Source organism: Ammospiza caudacuta, chromosome 3 (genome assembly GCF_027887145.1).
Source record: "Ammospiza caudacuta isolate bAmmCau1 chromosome 3, bAmmCau1.pri, whole genome shotgun sequence".
Lineage (NCBI taxonomy): Eukaryota > Metazoa > Chordata > Aves > Passeriformes > Passerellidae > Ammospiza > Ammospiza caudacuta.
In genome coordinates this window covers 108,796,274-108,815,849 of record NC_080595.1, presented here as the reverse complement: position 1 = coordinate 108,815,849, position 19,576 = coordinate 108,796,274, and the positions used below count along the sequence as shown (strand labels likewise).

The window sequence follows — 19,576 nt, the reverse complement described above, 5'->3', positions numbered from 1 at the left end:
ATACCTGTACTTGGTACAAAAGTGAGTTGCTAAAAAATCCCATCTAAAGAATTGCAGTAATCAAATAAAACCAGCTATGAAAACCTTAAATACCATGCTTAGTTGAAATACCCTGCTTGGCTAACATTTCATGGTTTTAAGATTGATCCTTTACCCAGATAATTAATTCTATAATGATCTCATCACAAACTGCACATGACGTTAGAAGAGAAAGATGTTTTTGTGAGATATGACATCAGCTTATCTTTAGTTTTCAGTACAGGGAACCCTTAAGTTAAGCAAAAGCATGCGAGCCAAATCCCAGATTTTTATTCTATTGTTAGAAGCAAAGGACTATAAACATACCCAGACAGAGCAATTAAGCCTTAATGCATCCAGGAGGAGTCCAGCAGAAATGCAGAATAATGCAAATAGTATGAATTAGCTGAGTCAAATATCAGACATGTAGTTTTAGGGTGATGGTTGCCCAAAATACAGGCACAGGTATTTGCCAGTTTTAAGAGCTCCCCAATCCTTGAGAATCATTACTGGAGAAGATGTTGTTTCCTGTTCCCAGATTGTCCTGCTTACCCCATGCAGTTTTTTCATGGGACTTTCCAAATTAGGTTGCTATTACAGTTAATAATAAAATTTCTGAGATTTGGACTTAATTGCCTTCATTAGTTCTTCTTATCTCTCTTAAATGCTCCTAAACCCAGATGAAATAATAGTCTCACTGTCACTTTTCAAGATGTCACCTGTGTGTCATTTCAGTTTCACTGCTTCAGTTCCTAATGAAGCTGCAAGTGAAATTCAAATGTAATAAAAATAAATTACAGTCCATCTATTTGTCTATTGTGCAACTGTGGTAAAAAAGAAAGAAAAGCACCTTAATTTTATTCTTTGTGCATAGTTTTGTCTTCACAAACTAGTACAGATTGTTTTCTGACACAGACACAGTAATGAATTATGCTGAAAATAATGTGTACTGTGTGAATCAATACCAGATTCCTGGAGCATTAAAATTGCCATTAGAAGCAACTATGCACTTTGACTTTTTTTCGATTAAGTTTAGGAAAAATTCCAACTTTTTTTTCATCTCCTGGTTTTGCAACTTATCACAGACCTCATCAGAAACATCAGAAATCTGCATTCATTTAGTACTATGTCTTCCGTACTCCTTTACCATGCATTTTTCTTATTTTCCGAAATATTTATGTAAAATACCTGTACTTTGGCAAAGGTTATTTATTCTGACCAAAAAAAAAAAAAAAACAAAAAAAGTCTTAATTTAGCATCATAACTAGCTATGATTTCTGCAATTGCAAAGTAAGGTACACAACAAAGCAAACAAAAGTCTAGGTTAAAAAAGACGTTGCCAGGCGGCAGGGAAATCATCAAGTGACGGCTCTATTTGTGTTCTTCTCACTTCACCTGTAACAATGGCTACATCTACAGCCTTCTGAATGCACTTGCTGTATCTCTTTAGAGGAGAGGGATGAGAGAGAGGAGAGCCATATCACAATTCCTTGTCCAGTTTTTTCCTGAGAGAATGTTTGTGACTGAAAAATGAGCAGACAGCTGCAAACAACAATCTTCTATACAGAACCTAAAGGCAAAAGTACAGGGAGGAATAAAGAGAACATGTTCTTTCCTAGGATCCTAGAGGGAACCCTTGGGATTAAGTGAATTTATAAACAGCTGAGGCACTACCTTCAGTTGCATTTGTATCATGTCCATTTTTATTGTATGTACCTTAAGCAAACTCTAATTGAAGCATAATCTTTAGGCAGACTCATCTGATTAAAAATTTTATTTTTTCTGTTACCTCTGATTTCTGTACTTCTGTATTCCTTTATGAGCCTGTGTCATTTAGAAATACATCCACTATTTGTAACAAATCCAGAGAATCTAAACCCAGAGAACTAAAAGAAAACTATCTTTTCTACTCATAAAGGTACATGGCAGTGTTGGAGAACCCTGGTGGATTTGGGTAGAAGACCCTACTAATGATCACATTTATCATTCAGAGTACTTCATCATTCAAAAGAAACAGGTAATGGACTTCATCCAGAATCTCACAGCAAAACAAAAACAAAGTTAGTGAGATGTGGATTTGTCAGGTCAAACAGTATTTTGGCCTAAGCAGATTTTCAAATCAGCAGTACAGATTTCAAATTCAGATGTACCTGATCAGCTTAGACTTCCACAAAAATGTTTTCTAAGCTCAAATGTCCCTTTTTCTCTTCCTCCTTTGCTGGGACAGTTATTTTCAGGTGATGTAGAAAGATTATAATGGTTTTGTCTGTTAAAGAACAAGATGAAAAGCCAGTGTTATTTTTCATCTTTGGAAGACTATGGAAAAAAAATTCATTCCAGACTGTAAAATATTTTATAAAGATGTAAATATTTGCACACATACTCTATTGTTTTGTGTTAGCAATGCTTATGGAAGTGAGGCAAACTGTGATTTTTCAAGTTACTGATTTTTCTGTGCAGTAATTATTCTCTACATGTTTGCACTAGGTCATTACTAAAGAGCCTCAGCTGCTGGTGTTCACAATCCCAATTTTTGAACCTCTTCCTTCTCAATATTACATTCGAGCTGTGTCTGATAGATGGTTAGGAGCAGAGGCTGTATGTATCATAAATTTTCAACATTTGATTCTTCCAGAGAGACATCCACCCCACACAGGTAACTTCAAATTTGATAATTTTGCTTTAATTAATATTGCTCATATTGGTTTTTTTTTATGGTAGTGCAATAAGACTTACTTCTGCTTCATTGGAGAATAATGTCTGGAATTTCACTTTGTGATATTTCTTCTCCAGCTTTCTAAGCTTTTCAATTCCTGAACAAAATGAAAGAATTTTGGTTTCATCTTAGTTATTCCAGATTCTCTATAAACCATAAGAAAACTGAACCTGTTATATAAAACTAAGCAAATCTCTGTGTTGATATGTCTTAGCTTAGTCCTTGCAAGCAATACCTTTCTTCTGGACTGGCTAAAATAATCTTAGACTGTCTAATAAATGGTGTTCAGCAAAGAAAAAACAATGAAAATTTTGAAAATATGAAACATTTTTCTACTTTTGCTAAGAAATGTTTATCATAGCAAGAACTGTTGCAGCACTGAACATGCATTTCATCTCATCAAGTGGTGTCCCTCCCCTCCCCCTCCTTTTTTAACACTTGGCACAGAAGCATATGTTTGTGTTTTGCTTCTTTTTTTCTGGATACATAAATTGCTTTATACATTCATTGGGGCTGATGTCATTGTAAAACCTTTCCTCTGTAATTATATTTGGCTCATCTAGCAGTCTGCTGAATGCCTTCAGAAATGCACAGTTCTCATACGGTGTTGTCCTTTGGCGTGCATAAATTCACATGTGTTTGTGAAGTGTTTAGCTATTGTTGTACTGTACCTACACTGTCTGGAAAAGCATGTGTAACCTTTTTATCTAATTGACTGATCACTGACTACTATTCAGAAGAAACAGAAAGATATTTACACATCACCAGTTATGGAGACTCCAGGATTTATGGTAATTGATTTCAATTCCCATCTGGTTCCCACTCAACAACGAAGTACGTAGAGGCTCTGCTAGGCAAAAAAACCCTTCTTTCTCCTCAACAGAGCCCAAGAAATCACTGTTTCTGTGGGAATGATAAAACAGCCATAAGGTATCAGTGAAAAGCATGTGAAGAGTATTAGGCATCATAGCCTCAGTAGGTTTTATGACTCCCATATCATACCTTAATGTGAAGCACCCTGAAAAGACAAGGAGACCTCCAGCCACAAAAAAAAAACCAAACCCAAACTTCAAAGCAAGCATCTGCATAGCAGAATCACTGCAGTCTCCTTAATTTGGTAGGATTCCAAATCCAATCTGGTTATATATATCATCTTGCAAATTCCACAATCTCTAATTCTTTGGATAGCAGATGCCCTCAAGATATATTGAGAATCATATATTGAAAAGATGTTTGTTTATTTATTAAGATTATGTCTTTAATTATACATTTAAAGGATAAGATGCAAAATTTAGCTGTACTCATCTGATTTGTATTACTCCATCAACTTGGAAACTCCAAAGAATCCTTCCTTCTTAAAAAGATTTTTTCCCTTGAACTTGAAATACTCCACATTCTGTTATGATAAGAAGCTGGACATACATATAATCTAACACAATGAGTTTAGAACTTACTACAAGTGGAAAAAAGAAAACGGGTATAAGAAAAAGATGAATATGCTAATAGCTGGTACACAGCTATCAGATTTTCAAATCAGATTTTCAAAATTACTTGCAGAATTATTTCAGAGCTATAAAACAACTTTTCACTTTTCTTCATCAAAGTAAGCAATTACCCAAATGTGTACTCTCTGTCATATGAGATACTAAGTAAAACATTTTTCAATGTAAACTGTTTTTCACTAAATTACTGTTTAATATATTTATCTTCATAACAAGCTATGTCATGTCATGGCATCTCTTGTAATCCACTTACTATTATTTTGTGGTTTTAGAGCTTCTGGATCTTCAGCCTCTGCCTATCACAGCCTTGGGACATCCTGAATATGAAGTCCTGTACAAATTCACACACTTCAACCCTATTCAGACACAGATATTCCATACCCTCTATCACACAGACTGCAATGTTCTTCTTGGAGCTCCTACAGGTTCTGGAAAAACGGTTGCAGCTGAATTAGCCATCTTTAGAGTTTTTAACAAGTATCCCACATCAAAGGTTTGTAAAACAGGTTTACTGGAATCATTTTGTTATGAGCATCTCAGTAATAAACGAGTCTAGAAGGACTGTGGGGAACTGAATTTTACTTTCTCCAATTTATATATGTGTGCATACAAAATGGTAGTGCATTATGTGCATTATGCTTTTATTTTAACTATTTATTTTAATCAGTTGACAGCCAGAGTTAAATCTACAAAAATGACATGCAGGCATGCTGGATTTCCTTTTCTTCCTTACTTAACAGCATTTCCTGCTTTAATCTCCTTATACTAGCAGTGGTATTGTTTTATAGCTATTAGTTCCCTTCCATGGGACTACAGCTCACCCAGTCTCTCTGTTATTTAAACAAATAAGTTGCAATTAATTACTACAAGCCAATTTTCTGTTCCAGCTCCCCCCTGTGTTTTAAATTGCCTAAAAGCTGAACAACTCAGCCTTTGGAGCTTTCTTTTCAAAGTGAATATATATCTGCTTCTCAACTTAGCCATATTGTCTTAGTTAACCACATTTTAGATTTAAAGTCTTTAAAAAATCTTTGTATCTGGCTGGGAGATTTTTTTAAAAAGTATAACCTTTCCATTAACAGAAATTCTGTGCATAAATTCCTTAATCATCTTTGAATTTAAATATCTTCATGTAATTTCTTAGTGCAATTGAGGTAAACAAGTCACTCATACACTTTCAACTTATCTGTGACATAAAAAATAGCCAGTTCTTTAAGGAATGCATCTTTTAGGTTTTAATAAAGCTGGAAGCCTGGCTATATATTTCAAAGAATGCATGTGAACTCTTCATGTGGCAGTTTCTTCATTGTTCAAGAGCTTTAGAATTTTTAACCATAAATCTATAAGTAAATATGTTTTGTACATGTAAGCATATTCCCCTCTGCACTGCAGGCTTCTTTGAGAAAAATATTGTGACATTTTGCTTAAGATAATCAGCTTTTTTACTTAATAGGTATTTTTTTATTAATTTAATGACATAACTAGAAATCAGGTAGGATATTGCTTGCCAGAAATTCAGATTATTTCTGTTCCAGAATGTTAACGTGCAGATTTTATAGTTATGGCAACAAAAGCCATTATTTACCTAAGTGGGTTTTGGATTTTAAAAGGTGTGATAAATACTTCAATTTCAAGAAATTATTCCTTATCTAAATATTCTTAATTGCTCAGGAAAGAAACCATTATTTTCAGGCATTGTGTCTGTTTTAAATATAATCCTGTTGTAGGTCATTTCAGGAACTCAAACCTTATTCATTTTATGGATTATAAGTATGTTCAAATCTCACAAGTTTTAGGTACACTTTAATAAAGGTATCTTGTTTTACTTCTAGTTCTGTGCCTTTTCTTTTGCAGGCAGTGTACATTGCACCCTTGAAAGCGCTTGTCCGTGAGAGGATTGAGGACTGGAAAGTTAGGATTGAAGAAAAGCTTGGTAAAAAGTATGTTTCTCCTTACCTAATCAGAGAAATGAGAAACAAAAGAGCAGCTCATCTCGTATGAGTAAAATCTCAACATACTTAGGAGTATTTCAAAAAGGGTTTTGGGTTTATACTGTTGTTCAAATTTCTAGTACTTGAAAAGCTCTATCAGTAGTCACTGATAGATCAAAACTGAGATCAAAAATGATAGATCAAAAGTGATAGATCAAAATCAGAAGTAAGAAAGGGATACACTTTGATACCCAGCTATTTTCGTTCTCCTTCCTTGTCAGTATAAAAAATACAAAGCTCAGATTTCACTCCACAATATCCTTGGAAATTGAAAATGTAAGTCAAACTAAGCTCTCCTTAGAAACCTCAGCTGCAAGGAACATACAGGACTTGCATGAACTGTATAATAGGAGTCACACCATGTCCTTCATATATAAATTAATATAATTTTATTCCTTGGTAACATTAATTTCTTGCTGATCTTCCCAGGTGTTGGAGTTCAGCCATTACTTTATGATCTATAAGGTATATCAGTCATGTTGATGCTTTCCAAAATTATAGTGTCCTGAATTAAAAATTTTATGCATAGAATGCATTATTTAGGGCCTTCACCTTCTCCAAATATAGTCTTTTTCCTAAGTTAAGCTCAAAGCACACCACAAGAGAAAGATGCTCCTCTGTGTCCATGAAATTATCAGTAATATTCCTGTTGTTATCACAGAAATGAGATAAAATATTTTATGACACTATTTCTTTTTTTGAAATTTACAGTCACTTGTGACTATAATCTTTAACAGAATATACACATTATTTTAGGAATTTTTGTTTGATGTTCAGCTGGGTTTGGAATGTGTCATTGAAATGTCTAAAACCCATTATAATGGATCCATCTAAAATGATGGGTCATCACAAATGCTGCAAACAATTGGAAAAAATCTGCTAATTTCTTCAAAAAGTAATCTGAGGCTACTCTCTGCACCAGTCTTAATGGACCTTCACCAACGAATGCAATACACACTGCAGTTTATCCTTATTATTCAAACCAGAGATCTATGCAGAACAGCAGGCAGCAACTTGGTAGCCTCCATGAAAGCTTTCATCCTGTCTGTGACAGGATGTTATGGTTCACATTACATCATACCAGTATTATGTTATCTTCATTTTGAAGAACTAACTGTTGGTTGGGACTCATATTCTTCCTCTTCTTTCTATATGGTTTTGCTAAAGAATGATATTTGGTATTTATACAGTATTTACTAGGAAAACAAAGAGGCAGGTTTATTTACTTAAAATAATTTTGAAAATCCTATTAAATGTATTTGACAAAAAGGAAAATTACTTTGCTTAATTTTGTTTCTTCCCTCTTTTAAGAATTTAAGTTAAAGTGTAAATATTTTAACATTAAGATGTTGTAAAGCTTTGTGAAACCAAGCCACTGTCCTTCTTGATTACAGGGTTGTAGAATTGACAGGAGACGTGACTCCTGATATGAGAGCTATTGCCCAAGCTGACCTGATTGTTACTACCCCAGAGAAGTGGGATGGTGTCAGCAGAAGCTGGCAGAACAGAAGCTATGTTCAAAAAGTTGCCATTCTCATCATAGATGAGATCCATCTTCTAGGTGAGCATGTTTCACTGCTTTTGATCACAATCCCTGCTAAATTTGAAGTGTGCTGGTACTTATGATGTGAATATACTTCTTGACATCTGAACCTTTCCTTTGTCTCTGTTTTTCCATTTACTTTTCATTTCCTAGGGGATGAGAGAGGCCCAGTGTTGGAAGTCATTGTGTCTCGAACAAACTTTATCTCATCTCACACTGAGAAGCCAGTGAGAGTGGTTGGTTTGTCCACTGCTTTAGCAAATGCCAGAGACCTTGCTGACTGGCTAAACATTAATCAGGTATGAAAACTGTTTTCATGCAGGAAAACAAAATAGCAATTGGTAAGAGAATTCAAGGTTAAACTTGAACAAAATCTTCTCTTGTAGATGGGTCTGTTCAACTTCCGACCATCGGTGCGCCCAGTTCCTCTGGAGGTGCACATCCAGGGCTTCCCTGGCCAGCATTACTGTCCCCGCATGGCCAGCATGAACAAACCTGCTTTTCAGGGTAAGCAGCCAGCTCCTAGACCTTTTCTTCCTTTCTCTGAAAGAAAAAGGGACTTTGCACAGTTCATTTGCAGCACATTTGCAACATGTGTTAGTGTATGTACTCTTGGCGTGTATTGGGAGAATCTGCTCCGCTAATGGCCCAAAGATATTTGTCTGAAACATAAAATGTGCTGCAAATGCAACATGTGAAAGAGGAATGTCATGTATTTAGAACAGAAGAATAAAATTAGTGTTAGTGAAGGGGAAATAAAATGTGTTTTCTCTTAGTGTTTGACACCAGAAAGAAATATTCGTGTAAAAATATTGGAAATTTAGAAAGCAATAAAATCATTCATATTATTAATCTGCTGAGGTATTTGCATATGGACCACTGCATGTTAGCATTAAAAAAATTGTGAACAGAAGTTGCAAGTCAGGCTAACCTCCTATAATTCTAGTTTCAAAGCAATAACCATAAAATTCAAAATTTGTAGTGCATCCAGATATGCTTCTGTTTCCAATTTTTTATTCTTAACCAAGCTGGCAAGCAGTATAGTTTTAAGAAAAGCTCTCTTGTATTTTATTTGAACATGTTTTGTTTTGGTTACATAAGGAATATTTATTATATCAATTAAAAATAACCTCCAAAATAAATTTTGTGGTGTGAACTGCTGTTGATTGTGAGGTGACATTTGTGAGGGGACTTTTTAGCTGCTTTAATTAGCCTTATGACAGAAGCAAAGTATTGATTGTGGACTAGAGACCAATCTTGACAGTTCGGATTATTTACACCTCCACAAGAGCGTTGTACAAAAACACTAATGAACAATAAATCTGTCTTGGGCTGTTCGGCTACACCTGTTCCTGGAGCAACAAAAATCCATTAGATGTTGGTCTTTTAAAATATTTAGATATATTGGCGTATATAGTTGTAAGATATAAATACAGATGAATTTTCCCATTTCAATAATTTCACAACTGCACTGCGTGTGTGTATGCAGGAGCACATGCTGGGTAGTGTTCATGAACTGAGGAATAATATGTGCTGGTGGGCAGTATGAAATAGTGTTCAGAAATTAACAATACATAAATTAATTTGCTTGAATGAGAATTACATGAGAAAACACACAAATGGATTTATAAGTGGTTTAGAGAGAGTATTTGAAATTCTAGGTACACCTGTTTATACTTCTAGTGCTTGTTGATGTTAGAAAATCTGTATAAATATGATTTATTGCACGCTCTGTTCCCAACTTGTTTGACATGATACAGTCAAGGTTATTTTAGCATTTTCATGGCAATACTTATTCCTGAGACCATAAAAATTTCCCTGCAACCTGAAACTTTTCAAAAATGGGCTGAGCAAGAAAATGCTATTTAAAAAAATCCTAAAACCTAATTGGTTTCAATATATCATAATTGGTTTAAATATATTGGACTAGTTAGTTGGCACAGAAACCAAGTTCTCTTTTACTGTAATGCCCATTTTCACAGCAGCTATTGAAAAGTCATTTTCTGCTTTTTTTACCTTTTCTGATATTGGTAGATTGAAGTGATCCTCTGTAGGCTGGCATGAGTTTATGCAGCTCGAGCTCTGGGTCAGGCAGAAAGCAAATTTTAGACCTTCATGGCACTGAGTCTGAGACAACATCCCGCAGCAGTATAGAAAAAACATTAACATACTTTTTAGGCTGAGATAGAAAAATTCACGAGCTTGAAGTCTCGGAAGCTTGTCTAGATTTTGTGGTGCTTTGTTGGGTTTTTTTTAATAACTGCTTCTCTTAATTAGCTTAGAGTGTTCACTGAAATAGCTGAAGACTCAGCTACATGTAGTTTTATGGCCTTTGGTTCAGAGGTGGTATATTCTCACCTCAGTTGAATCCATCCAGCAGAATAAAGGCTCAGTAGACATACCTCAATGTCATCTGCAAGGAGGTCTATCAGCTGCCATGGGATTGCAAAGGGAAACTCTCATTTTTGTCATTAAGGGGTCTAATTCTCAAATTCTGTTTTGCTCAACAGCAATTCGGAGTCATTCTCCAGCCAAGCCTGTTCTTATTTTTGTGTCATCCAGACGTCAGACAAGGCTTACTGCCTTAGATCTCATAGCTTTCCTGGCCACAGAGGATGATCCCAAACAATGGCTGAAGATGGATGAAAGAGAGGTAGAATCATTTTACCTTCCTCATTTGTGCTTTGCTTCCATGTTACTGATGTTTGTTTGAAAAAAAATTCATCTGAAACAAAAGAGTCGTTTGAGGGTAGATCTTGAAAGAGTTGTGCATATGCTAAATTTCCCTATGTATTAAAAGTAGTGACAGCATTAAGGCTATAGAAGCGTCTGTGCAAGAGCTGAACTTCAGATCACAAACTCTTTTATCTTTGTTTTTTCCTGCATATCTTATTAATGCTAGTTCCATGGTCCCAGACAACATATATCACATGGTGCAAGTCTTTGATACAAGATAAGACAAAGACTAAAAGAAAGAGGGCTAGTGCTCTCTAAAGTTTACAGCTGGACATCTGTGACTTATAGATGTTAAGCTGAAATCTAAACCAAATCTCTTTCGGTGTTTTAAGAGAAAAATCATCCTTCTCATCAGATGCATTAAGTATATGTATTTGCATATATATCTGTGTGAATATATGTACCTATGTACATACATGCATCCATCTATATTCCTAGATAGATAAATATACTGCAGAACCAATCATTTAGCAATGCTTCAGTCTTGCATATCAATGAAATAAATCAATAGTATAAAAAAGTAAAGAAACCTTCTGCCAAGATTTTTTTAAATATAAAGACTGCAAAGTCAAACACTTAGATGTTAAACAATGCTAGCAGAAAGACTTATTTTTTACTCTTTTTCAAGAAATATAGTTTTTAATTACATTTTCTACTTTTTTTAAAATCTTCTTTTGTTTACTGCAAAATGTGAATGATGGCTATGTAATAAACAACCTTTCAATATTCTTTTTTATCTGTATTCTTCAAACTGTATACCAGATTATATTTAATTCACTCAGTTCAGCACCTGCTCTGAATGCAGTATTATTTATTTTACTCTGCAATAATGGTCCTGATTACAGTATATCATTGCTGCAAAGCAGGTTTTTCTGATCAATACTCAGGTTTACTAGATTTTGGATTTATTGCAAATCTTCTACTAGGAATTTCTGTGATAATTTAGGATCAAAACACAGCAAAATGCAGGAATCATAAATATAAAATCCAAGTTGAATACTGTATGGATATTTTATGTCATATAAATATGAATATAAATATATCATATAAATAGATCATTTATATATAATATTATACAATTATAAATATTATATATCCAAAAGCATAAGTTTCTAGATTATATTATTTGTGTTTGTTTGCTCTTTGCCAAAAAATAAAATGGGATTTCCCAGAGATAAAGCATAACATCTTCATCCTTTCTGTTTTGGATGGATTTTAAAATAGAAAATGGCCATCTTGGCTCATAAACCACTATTACTAAAGCATATCTCAACTTGATGGTGCTTTTCTAGCTGTATAGCCTCTACTTCATGTTTTCTTGAACCTAATAGAAACATTTCATACCCAAGTTGTTATTATTACTTAGTGGAGTACTCTAGTACCTTGTGCTGGTTTACTGCACTAATCTCACCCAGAATTAGAATATGCACTGTGCAGCTTGCCCTAAATGACTTGCATTATTAAGAATAGTTTCCCCATGTCCTGGGAGCTACTGCTGTTCTGAAAAGAACTGTAACTGAAGCTTCTTCACTTGCTGGAAAAGGGTTTTCTATTAGGAGTCTTTGAATTTCATGTTTCAGAATAAGCCTCTGAAGGTTTTGAAATAGGAGCCAACAAGGACAAGCAGACTTTGCATTTATTAGTTTAATAACATTTGCATATGATTTGTATTTGAATTAATATGCTGAATGTTTGGAGCATGAGATACCTACCAAGTTACTCAGTTCTGATTACGTAAATGTAAAAGACTGAGGATTAAGTTCTAAGTTGTTATATCTTATCACTATTATGCAGAACACAATTCTGTTTGAAGTACCCAATTTCAAGTGGACATTTCTTTGGGCAATTATGGGACTAGTTTGTAGTTTTGTGTTTTAAATGAGCATGATTAGCCTGAGTTTCATTTGACATTGAAGCAAAGGACAAAGCTCTAGTAGTGCTACATATATAGTATATATCCTACCCAATTTTTTATAATAATCTAATAATAATAAAAACTAATCATAATTTAGGGAGTTTAAATTTTAAAATTTAATCTCAAGTAATATTAAAGTCAGAATTGGACAGGAAATAGACAAAATTCTCTCCAGACTACTATAAAATTTTTAAGTTTGAAAAGTAGAACTAGCAAATACTTCATAGCAGGCATTCCATGTCTTAAGCACTTTTCCAAAATTTAAAATTTGGAAATTTTCTCAATTTTGGAAAGTTTCTCAATTCCATATGGGACTAAAATGGACCAGTCAGAAGAATTAAATTTTGTTGCCTTTTAAACAACATTTTTTTTCCTGTCAGTTTTTCATATTTGGAGTTGTTTTGGTTTTTTTTGCCAACCATTATTCCTTTAGGGAGACTTACAGATAAATTATTTTCAAAATATTTGTAATTCTTAACTGTGAAGTATTTTGAGATATAAGAGATATTTCATGGGTATATAGAAAGTAAGCAAGCTGTATAGGAGACCTTTCTCTTCAGTCAGCCTTATTATACATAATGCATGTTATACATAATGTTAATTTTGGCTGGCATAAGATTCCTTTGAGAACTCATTAGTAAGTTTTGTTTAATGATGTAATTGGGTTTGCTCCATGATGGCTAAAAGTTCATCTGTTTATGTGACCTTTCCAGTATATTTCTTGAGGCTTCTTGAAATGTTCTCAAACAATGCCATCCATAATAACTTCTAAAGGACTGATGTTGAGCTAGAGACAGATTCTTACAGCCATTAAATACATTTTTTCTTTGTTCTTCTTTGTGATGGTATCAGAGATTCAGGCCTTGTGGGGAAGAGACTGGAATGCAGCAGAGACCAGTACTGACTCTTTGTTAATGTGTTGTTAGCAATACTAGATCTCTGTTTATCAGCCATCATGTTAGCTTCACTCATCTTCTCTGTAGAGATTCTCTCTGTGGTGGTAAGCCAGGCTCTTGTTTGAAGCTTGTGACGAATGATTCAGTTCACAAACGTCCAGGCTGCTTTTCACAGTTCTCTCAGATAGCAGGCAAATCCACTTCCAGCTCCAAATATCAAATTCAGGCAGCATATCAATCAGTTATATTTCAAATGACATGAACTTGCATGAACCTTCTGGAAAACATATTTGTATGTATAAGTGACATACAGAAACAACCCTTCAACTGTTGCCACCAAAGTAGATAACAGCTTGCCTGGATCATGGAGGAATCATGCAAGATGTTCTTTCCCTCAAAGGAGTCATTATTTAACAGGTGCAACTGAATTATTGTCAAGAAGGAATTTTGTTATACAGGCATCTACTGAAAAATAGATGTCTTATAGGCAGCTTCATTAGGTTTTGGGAATGGTTCTTCCTGGACATTTTCCTTGAATTTCATGTCTGATATGCAGGTTTTGGCTCATACCCATTACAATATTCAGAAAGTTGAAAGGCATTCAGAAAGTTGAGACAGCAGTCAATCTTCATAAAACTGGCCAGTACTTAATGAAAATTGTTGTTTCCAGTATTGCTCAGTTTTGCAGTTCTGCTGGGCCTGTTGCTGGATTAAAACAGTTAAATTTGTTCCATAGATTCTATGCAACTAGGCTTCAGGTTCTGTGTGTGCTTTTTTGTGAAGAAATGGCCACTCAGAGACCTGATGCATTACATATACTTTAGTCTTGCCAGGGAAGTCTCCAATGATGCTTGAAATACCATACTTACCAGGATTTGTAGCTGATGTTTTAAAGCTTACCCCTACATTTTCCAACTGCACATGCAGACATTCTTCAGGATTTAAGCAACAGTGCCACAGTTCATCCAGAGTATGAGTGGGCAGTCTCTATGATAAAAGAAACAGTTCCCTTTAGAGCCTTCATGATGTTTTTCAATTCTTCTGTAAGTTGCATTGTCCGCATGGATTCCAAAATTTCTCTCTCTTACAATGTACCCCAAGACTGAGTTTATTTTTCAGCAAAGACTGAAGAAGCAGCAGCAGAAGCTGTTTTCCTTGCCATCTGCAATAAGAGCAAGGACTCTTCATTAGACATCAATCTGTAAAGTTTGTCCTGGTCATGCTTTGAGGCACAGGTGCATCATGACAAGAAATGTGAATGGGCAGTGCATCTCAAAGAGGAGACTGCATCTGTAAATAGAGTGGTTCTTCATTTCTTTCTCGTTCTTTGATGCCAACATGCCCGTGGAAAAAGAAAATGTTTTGCTTACCCTTTTTTTGTATAATCATTAGAGGATTTTTAATTATACGCTTACAAGCTAAAATTCTAATTTGGACTTGTCAGCCAGGACTGTCATGTTCAAGCTTGTGAGCCATTACTTATCTTGTTAAAAGGGACAATAGCTCAGATTAAGGTTTTGGAGACAGACAGTGCCACCAGTTCCTGATGGTCAGCTTGGGTAACATCAGTTATGCTGTTCTGCATTAGGAGCTGACTAAAGAGGAACAAGTCCTTCTCTGTCACAAATTGCATCTACATCTGTGGTGGCAGAAAATGTTGCAATCTTTTTGCAACATAATTTATTAGAATCAAGTTTTCAGTTTATTTATTTTTCTCTAATGTTTTTACAGCCTTTTGTTTTTAACCTAAAACAAAAGTACAAAAGTAGTATTTATGGTTTATTGTTTGAAGTTAGAATGCAGTTCTCACCAGCAGACAAGCAGGGTGTTTTCTTATTTGTTTGGTGGAGTTTCTTTAAAAATTTATTCCCTGTCCAGATACTTGGATTTATTTTTCTTTAATATCTACAGTGCAAGGAGGGAGAAGAAATGTACCAGTGTACATAGTTTTAACTTTAACCACAGTGGTTTTTTTGCATTCTGCTTTGTGCATCCTTTGGCCATCTGCTTCTTGTTAAGACTGTTCTTTATGAAACCTCTAGAAATAGCTAATATCTTTTAGACAAAGATACCTGCAGTAATATTCAATAGCATCCATATCAGGCAATAGTTTGCTTCCACAGAATTCAAGGGCCCTCGAATGAAGGACATTCATTGACTCCAGAAGAATGAATCAGACCAATCCTGATTTTGCTATTTTAGACATGTGACTGTATAAACATATGTGCAATAATTATGGATTAGTATGTGTGTATTTGTGCACTGTGTGGAAATACACATAGCTGTATGTGTGAAAGGGAATTAAATTTTACCAATAGTCAGTTTGCATTGTTAATAAAAACAAACAAAGAAAAAACCAACAAAAAACCAACAAAAAATACTAAAAATTCTTGGAAAGACAAAAGATGGCTTTTCCTTCTCTAACCTTTAAATCAAACAACCTATTATCTCCATGTTAATGTTTTGAGGTAATGTTGTGCTATAAAACAGGAATAGAAGAATCTGGTCTGTGTCATGAACAGGTATATTGCTGTCATTTAAATGTGTCTTTTAGTGTTAAATGTTTCATTATATTATTATTCTTTAATGTATTATTATATATTATTAAATATTATTTAATGATATATCTCAGCTTCTTAAAACATTTCAAAATGTTCCTTGAATATTATTTGAGGGTTTTTAGGCAGCTTGTTCTGTGTGGGATAGCTCTGTAGTATAAGCCAATTCTTCATCAAAAATAATTTTGTGAGATTTTTTTTCCTTCCTTTAAAGATCAGGAGGGCACCCAAGAATGATTTCTAAGTGTTTCAGTCATTCTAGAAGTTCAAACTTCCTTCTACAAGATGTTGGTTTTATGACACAAAAGTGTGTCATAAAAATTAACATTTAGTTATAACAAGGAGATGTTTTTATTTCACTTAACATCTGTAGCAGATGTGAAATATGTAATTATTTTTGTAAAAGACTTCATAACTTTCACGATTCTTTTGTTTGGCAGATCTTTCTTCTATTGGGCATTTCAGACAATTGATAAGCATTATTCAGTGGCATATGGTCTGAGTCTGACGTGCTTTGAAAAGAGTAGAGAGTACTAATAATGAGGATTCTGTGAAAATGGGAAAACCAGCACAACAGATATGCTTTGAGAAAGTATGGGGTTTTAGCATCTTGAAACAATATATCACACTCAAAGGGACAGAATTGGGCTGCACAATCTGTTAGCTCATTCTTGTCCAATCTGGTCTCCTCCTTTCTTTTGGAGCCAGCATTGTCATCAACTTGCTGAATTATACTCTGACTGGAATGTATTTCAGGCACAGGGTAATGTATCTGCTTAAATGGAATCCTATCTTTCTACAAAAGCTTTTTAAGTATAATAAATTTAAAATATAAAAAAAAAAAGTTCTATTAGCCTAAAGTAAATGGTTCAACAGTTTACATATGTGCAGGAACAAAGAAAATGACTACTTAGTAGTTTTACAAAAATCTGGTTTGTTTAGAAATTAGAATAGAAAATGTAGAAATAAAGTTTATTTGAAAATATTTTGCAGTGCTACCAGGTTCCTAATTTGGTTTTCAGGAGATATTTTAATTTGTTCATCAAGAAAAAAAAAAAAAGCTATGAAAGATAACCAAACCTTTCAGCCTGTGCCTGATCCTGGTTGTGTATGAGTCCAGGGAAAAATATCTTCCTGGCATTAGGTTCCCTGCATTGGTGTTGTACAGGGCTTTTTTTAATGCCAGTACAATTTGTATTTCCTTATATTATTTTAATTTTTTTTCTGTTCTTAAGATAACATAGATTTCATTTATCCTTCTGTGAGTAAAACTACATGACAGTTATTTTCAGAAAGATAAATAGTAATTGAGTCATAACAATTCAGAAATGTTAGATTTGCTTTATAGTCACAGTGCTGTGTCTGTTTCTGGTTAATGAACCTATTAATTGTGCCATTATTTCTTAATAGAAATTCGTAATATTCTTACACTACACTGACATAAGGGAGTTACATTTTTAAATAAATTGACATGAGAATTTTAAGCCTTGGATTGTGCCTATGGGTGAAACAGTTATGTTTATTACAGTGATTTATGTGAAAGTAAGGGGTCAGCTAAAAATGACTAGGATTCCCTGCTGCTAAAATGACATGATAGCAGTGCGTGTGCCAGTGCTCCTGCTAAGGGTTCTTTAGTTTTCCTGTGGTAAATTACACTGCTTTGCAGGTATGACTAACAGCACCACAGGCCGCCGCTGTAATACGAGTCAGAGGGGAAAAGAAATAACCACCACTGATTGTAAAAGCAAGAAGAACATCTTTGAATAAATTCCCAGCAGTGTGAATTTAGGATGTTTTGTGCCGGCAACTCTATGGCAGAAAGGTTTAGCTCAGGTTGTGTACTGGAAAGAGCTCCCAGTGTAAAACCGCGTGTGCTGAAGGAACAGTCTAATCAATATAGACTAAGCCAAATCAGCTAATTTGATCCTTGTATTGTTCTAGAGGAAAAGGGTGTTTAGATTCATTATTTTCCCAATATCACATTCTTTTGATGTGAATCATGAAATTAATGTCTTTGGAATTTGCTCGTTCCCTTACATTAAAGACATAACTATCATAAGGTGCTGATTCGTGGTGGGGAGAAGAAAAATTAATTCAGCCATGTAGTATCTTTTGTCTATTCTTTAATGCAGAAACTGACTAAAATCTAAATGCATTTTTTTTGTTTTTCACATATTTACCAATTTTATTTTCCAAGTTTTTCATCCTCATTTCCTGTTCAATGTATACATATAGTTATTATTTCTTAAAGTGTGTACATAGGCAAAAGGAGCCTATTCAGTACTAGTACCTATTAATAAACCTGCAGTAAAAAAATCATTAATAGGTTTGATAATATTTTTAGTATTGCATGTTGATGGTCATAATTGTAGAGAAAACAGTATGTGTTATGTGTGTTCCCATTTACCCAGATCTTTTTTAGTCTTAAAGAAAAACTCTCTAAGATGGGTAATAATTCATGTTGTCTACACTGAAGTCACACGTCTACATGTTGACTAGAGAAATCAAAGGTTTGGTGATTGTATCTAGATAGATAAACTTTATCCTTTAACATATCCTCCTTTCATTCATCTCTTTATTCTCTTCAACTTATCTACCCCGCTTCGTGCTTCCCTTTCCTAAATGGACTTATCCCCTCCTCACTTCTCAATTCATTGGGCTTTTTTCTTTCTGCTCCCTTTCTTTTCAGTATTTCATGGACCCTTTCACTCTTGTAAGCACCCTTTTATTTTACATGTGCTAGATCAGTTTATACTACAAAACATCCACATCTTACAGTACAGGAAACTCTCAGGAACATCCGGGCAACTGCATTGCGAGGGGAAATAAAGTTTAGGAGCTTCTATTGACGGATGAAATTGTTGATCTGTCAAAAGTTGAACAATTTCTTGTTTTAATTAGTTTCCCTGTTACTGCCATCAGTTGTGGTTCTGTTAGTCAAGATTACTTCAACAAACAGACTTTTTAAATGCTTTGCAATTTACTCTTCCTGACAAAATTGATTGATTTACAAAATCTTGTTTGTTTGTTTTAAAATCGTCAATATAGGCTGTTATAGTCTGTAGATATTCTGGTGCCTTTTAAGGATTCTTTTTCTAATAGTAGCAACATGTTACTTGCGTCTAGAGATGTGAATCATTTTATTTACATTAAGGTCTGAGAATTATAAAACACAGGAAATATTTAGAGAGGTTACAATCTTGAACATCAGAAGTGAAACACCTCAGAGTCCTACATAGAAATGAAAATATCACTGTGGTCATGTGATGCTATCGTGTCTCAGTCCTTTGGAGAACTCAGTCTGAGATGAGGCTGAACACTGTGTCCAAATTATTCAGTTATCCTGACTGCACAGTTATCCTTGTTCTGCACTAATGTTTTTTCTCTAACCTTGGCTATACCTCCCATGACCACGAATGATTCTGCCCTAAGTATGCAATATCATGATGCCACTGCTGGTGGCACCAGGAAACCACTAATAAGAGCATAAATTTTAAAGTTCCTGGCTATAATTATATTAAAATCACATAAAATAATAAATGGCCTTAGAAATAAAACAATACAAATAATTTTGAAGGGCAGAATCACTTAATAAGACAGTTTCATTTGTTTTTACTAAGAGGCTTTTCACAGAGGTCATCTACAAAAATAAATAAATTTATTATCAAAGTTATGACTTGAAAATGTAGGCAAAAAAGATA

At 34.4% G+C, this 19,576-nt stretch overlaps 1 protein-coding gene across 1 annotated transcript in view; it reads left to right on the top strand.

The window, feature by feature from the left end:
- ASCC3 (activating signal cointegrator 1 complex subunit 3) overlaps positions 1-19,576 on the top strand; it is a 251,434-nt gene that overhangs the window by 175,045 nt on the left and 56,813 nt on the right. Inside the window, exons 23-30 of the mRNA XM_058801018.1 lie at positions 1,937-2,035; positions 2,506-2,674; positions 4,509-4,729; positions 6,091-6,176; positions 7,622-7,788; positions 7,924-8,069; positions 8,157-8,277; positions 10,281-10,423. Coding sequence (XP_058657001.1) covers positions 1,937-2,035; positions 2,506-2,674; positions 4,509-4,729; positions 6,091-6,176; positions 7,622-7,788; positions 7,924-8,069; positions 8,157-8,277; positions 10,281-10,423 — 1,152 coding nt within the window. The remainder of the gene's footprint in view (positions 1-1,936; positions 2,036-2,505; positions 2,675-4,508; positions 4,730-6,090; positions 6,177-7,621; positions 7,789-7,923; positions 8,070-8,156; positions 8,278-10,280; positions 10,424-19,576) is intronic.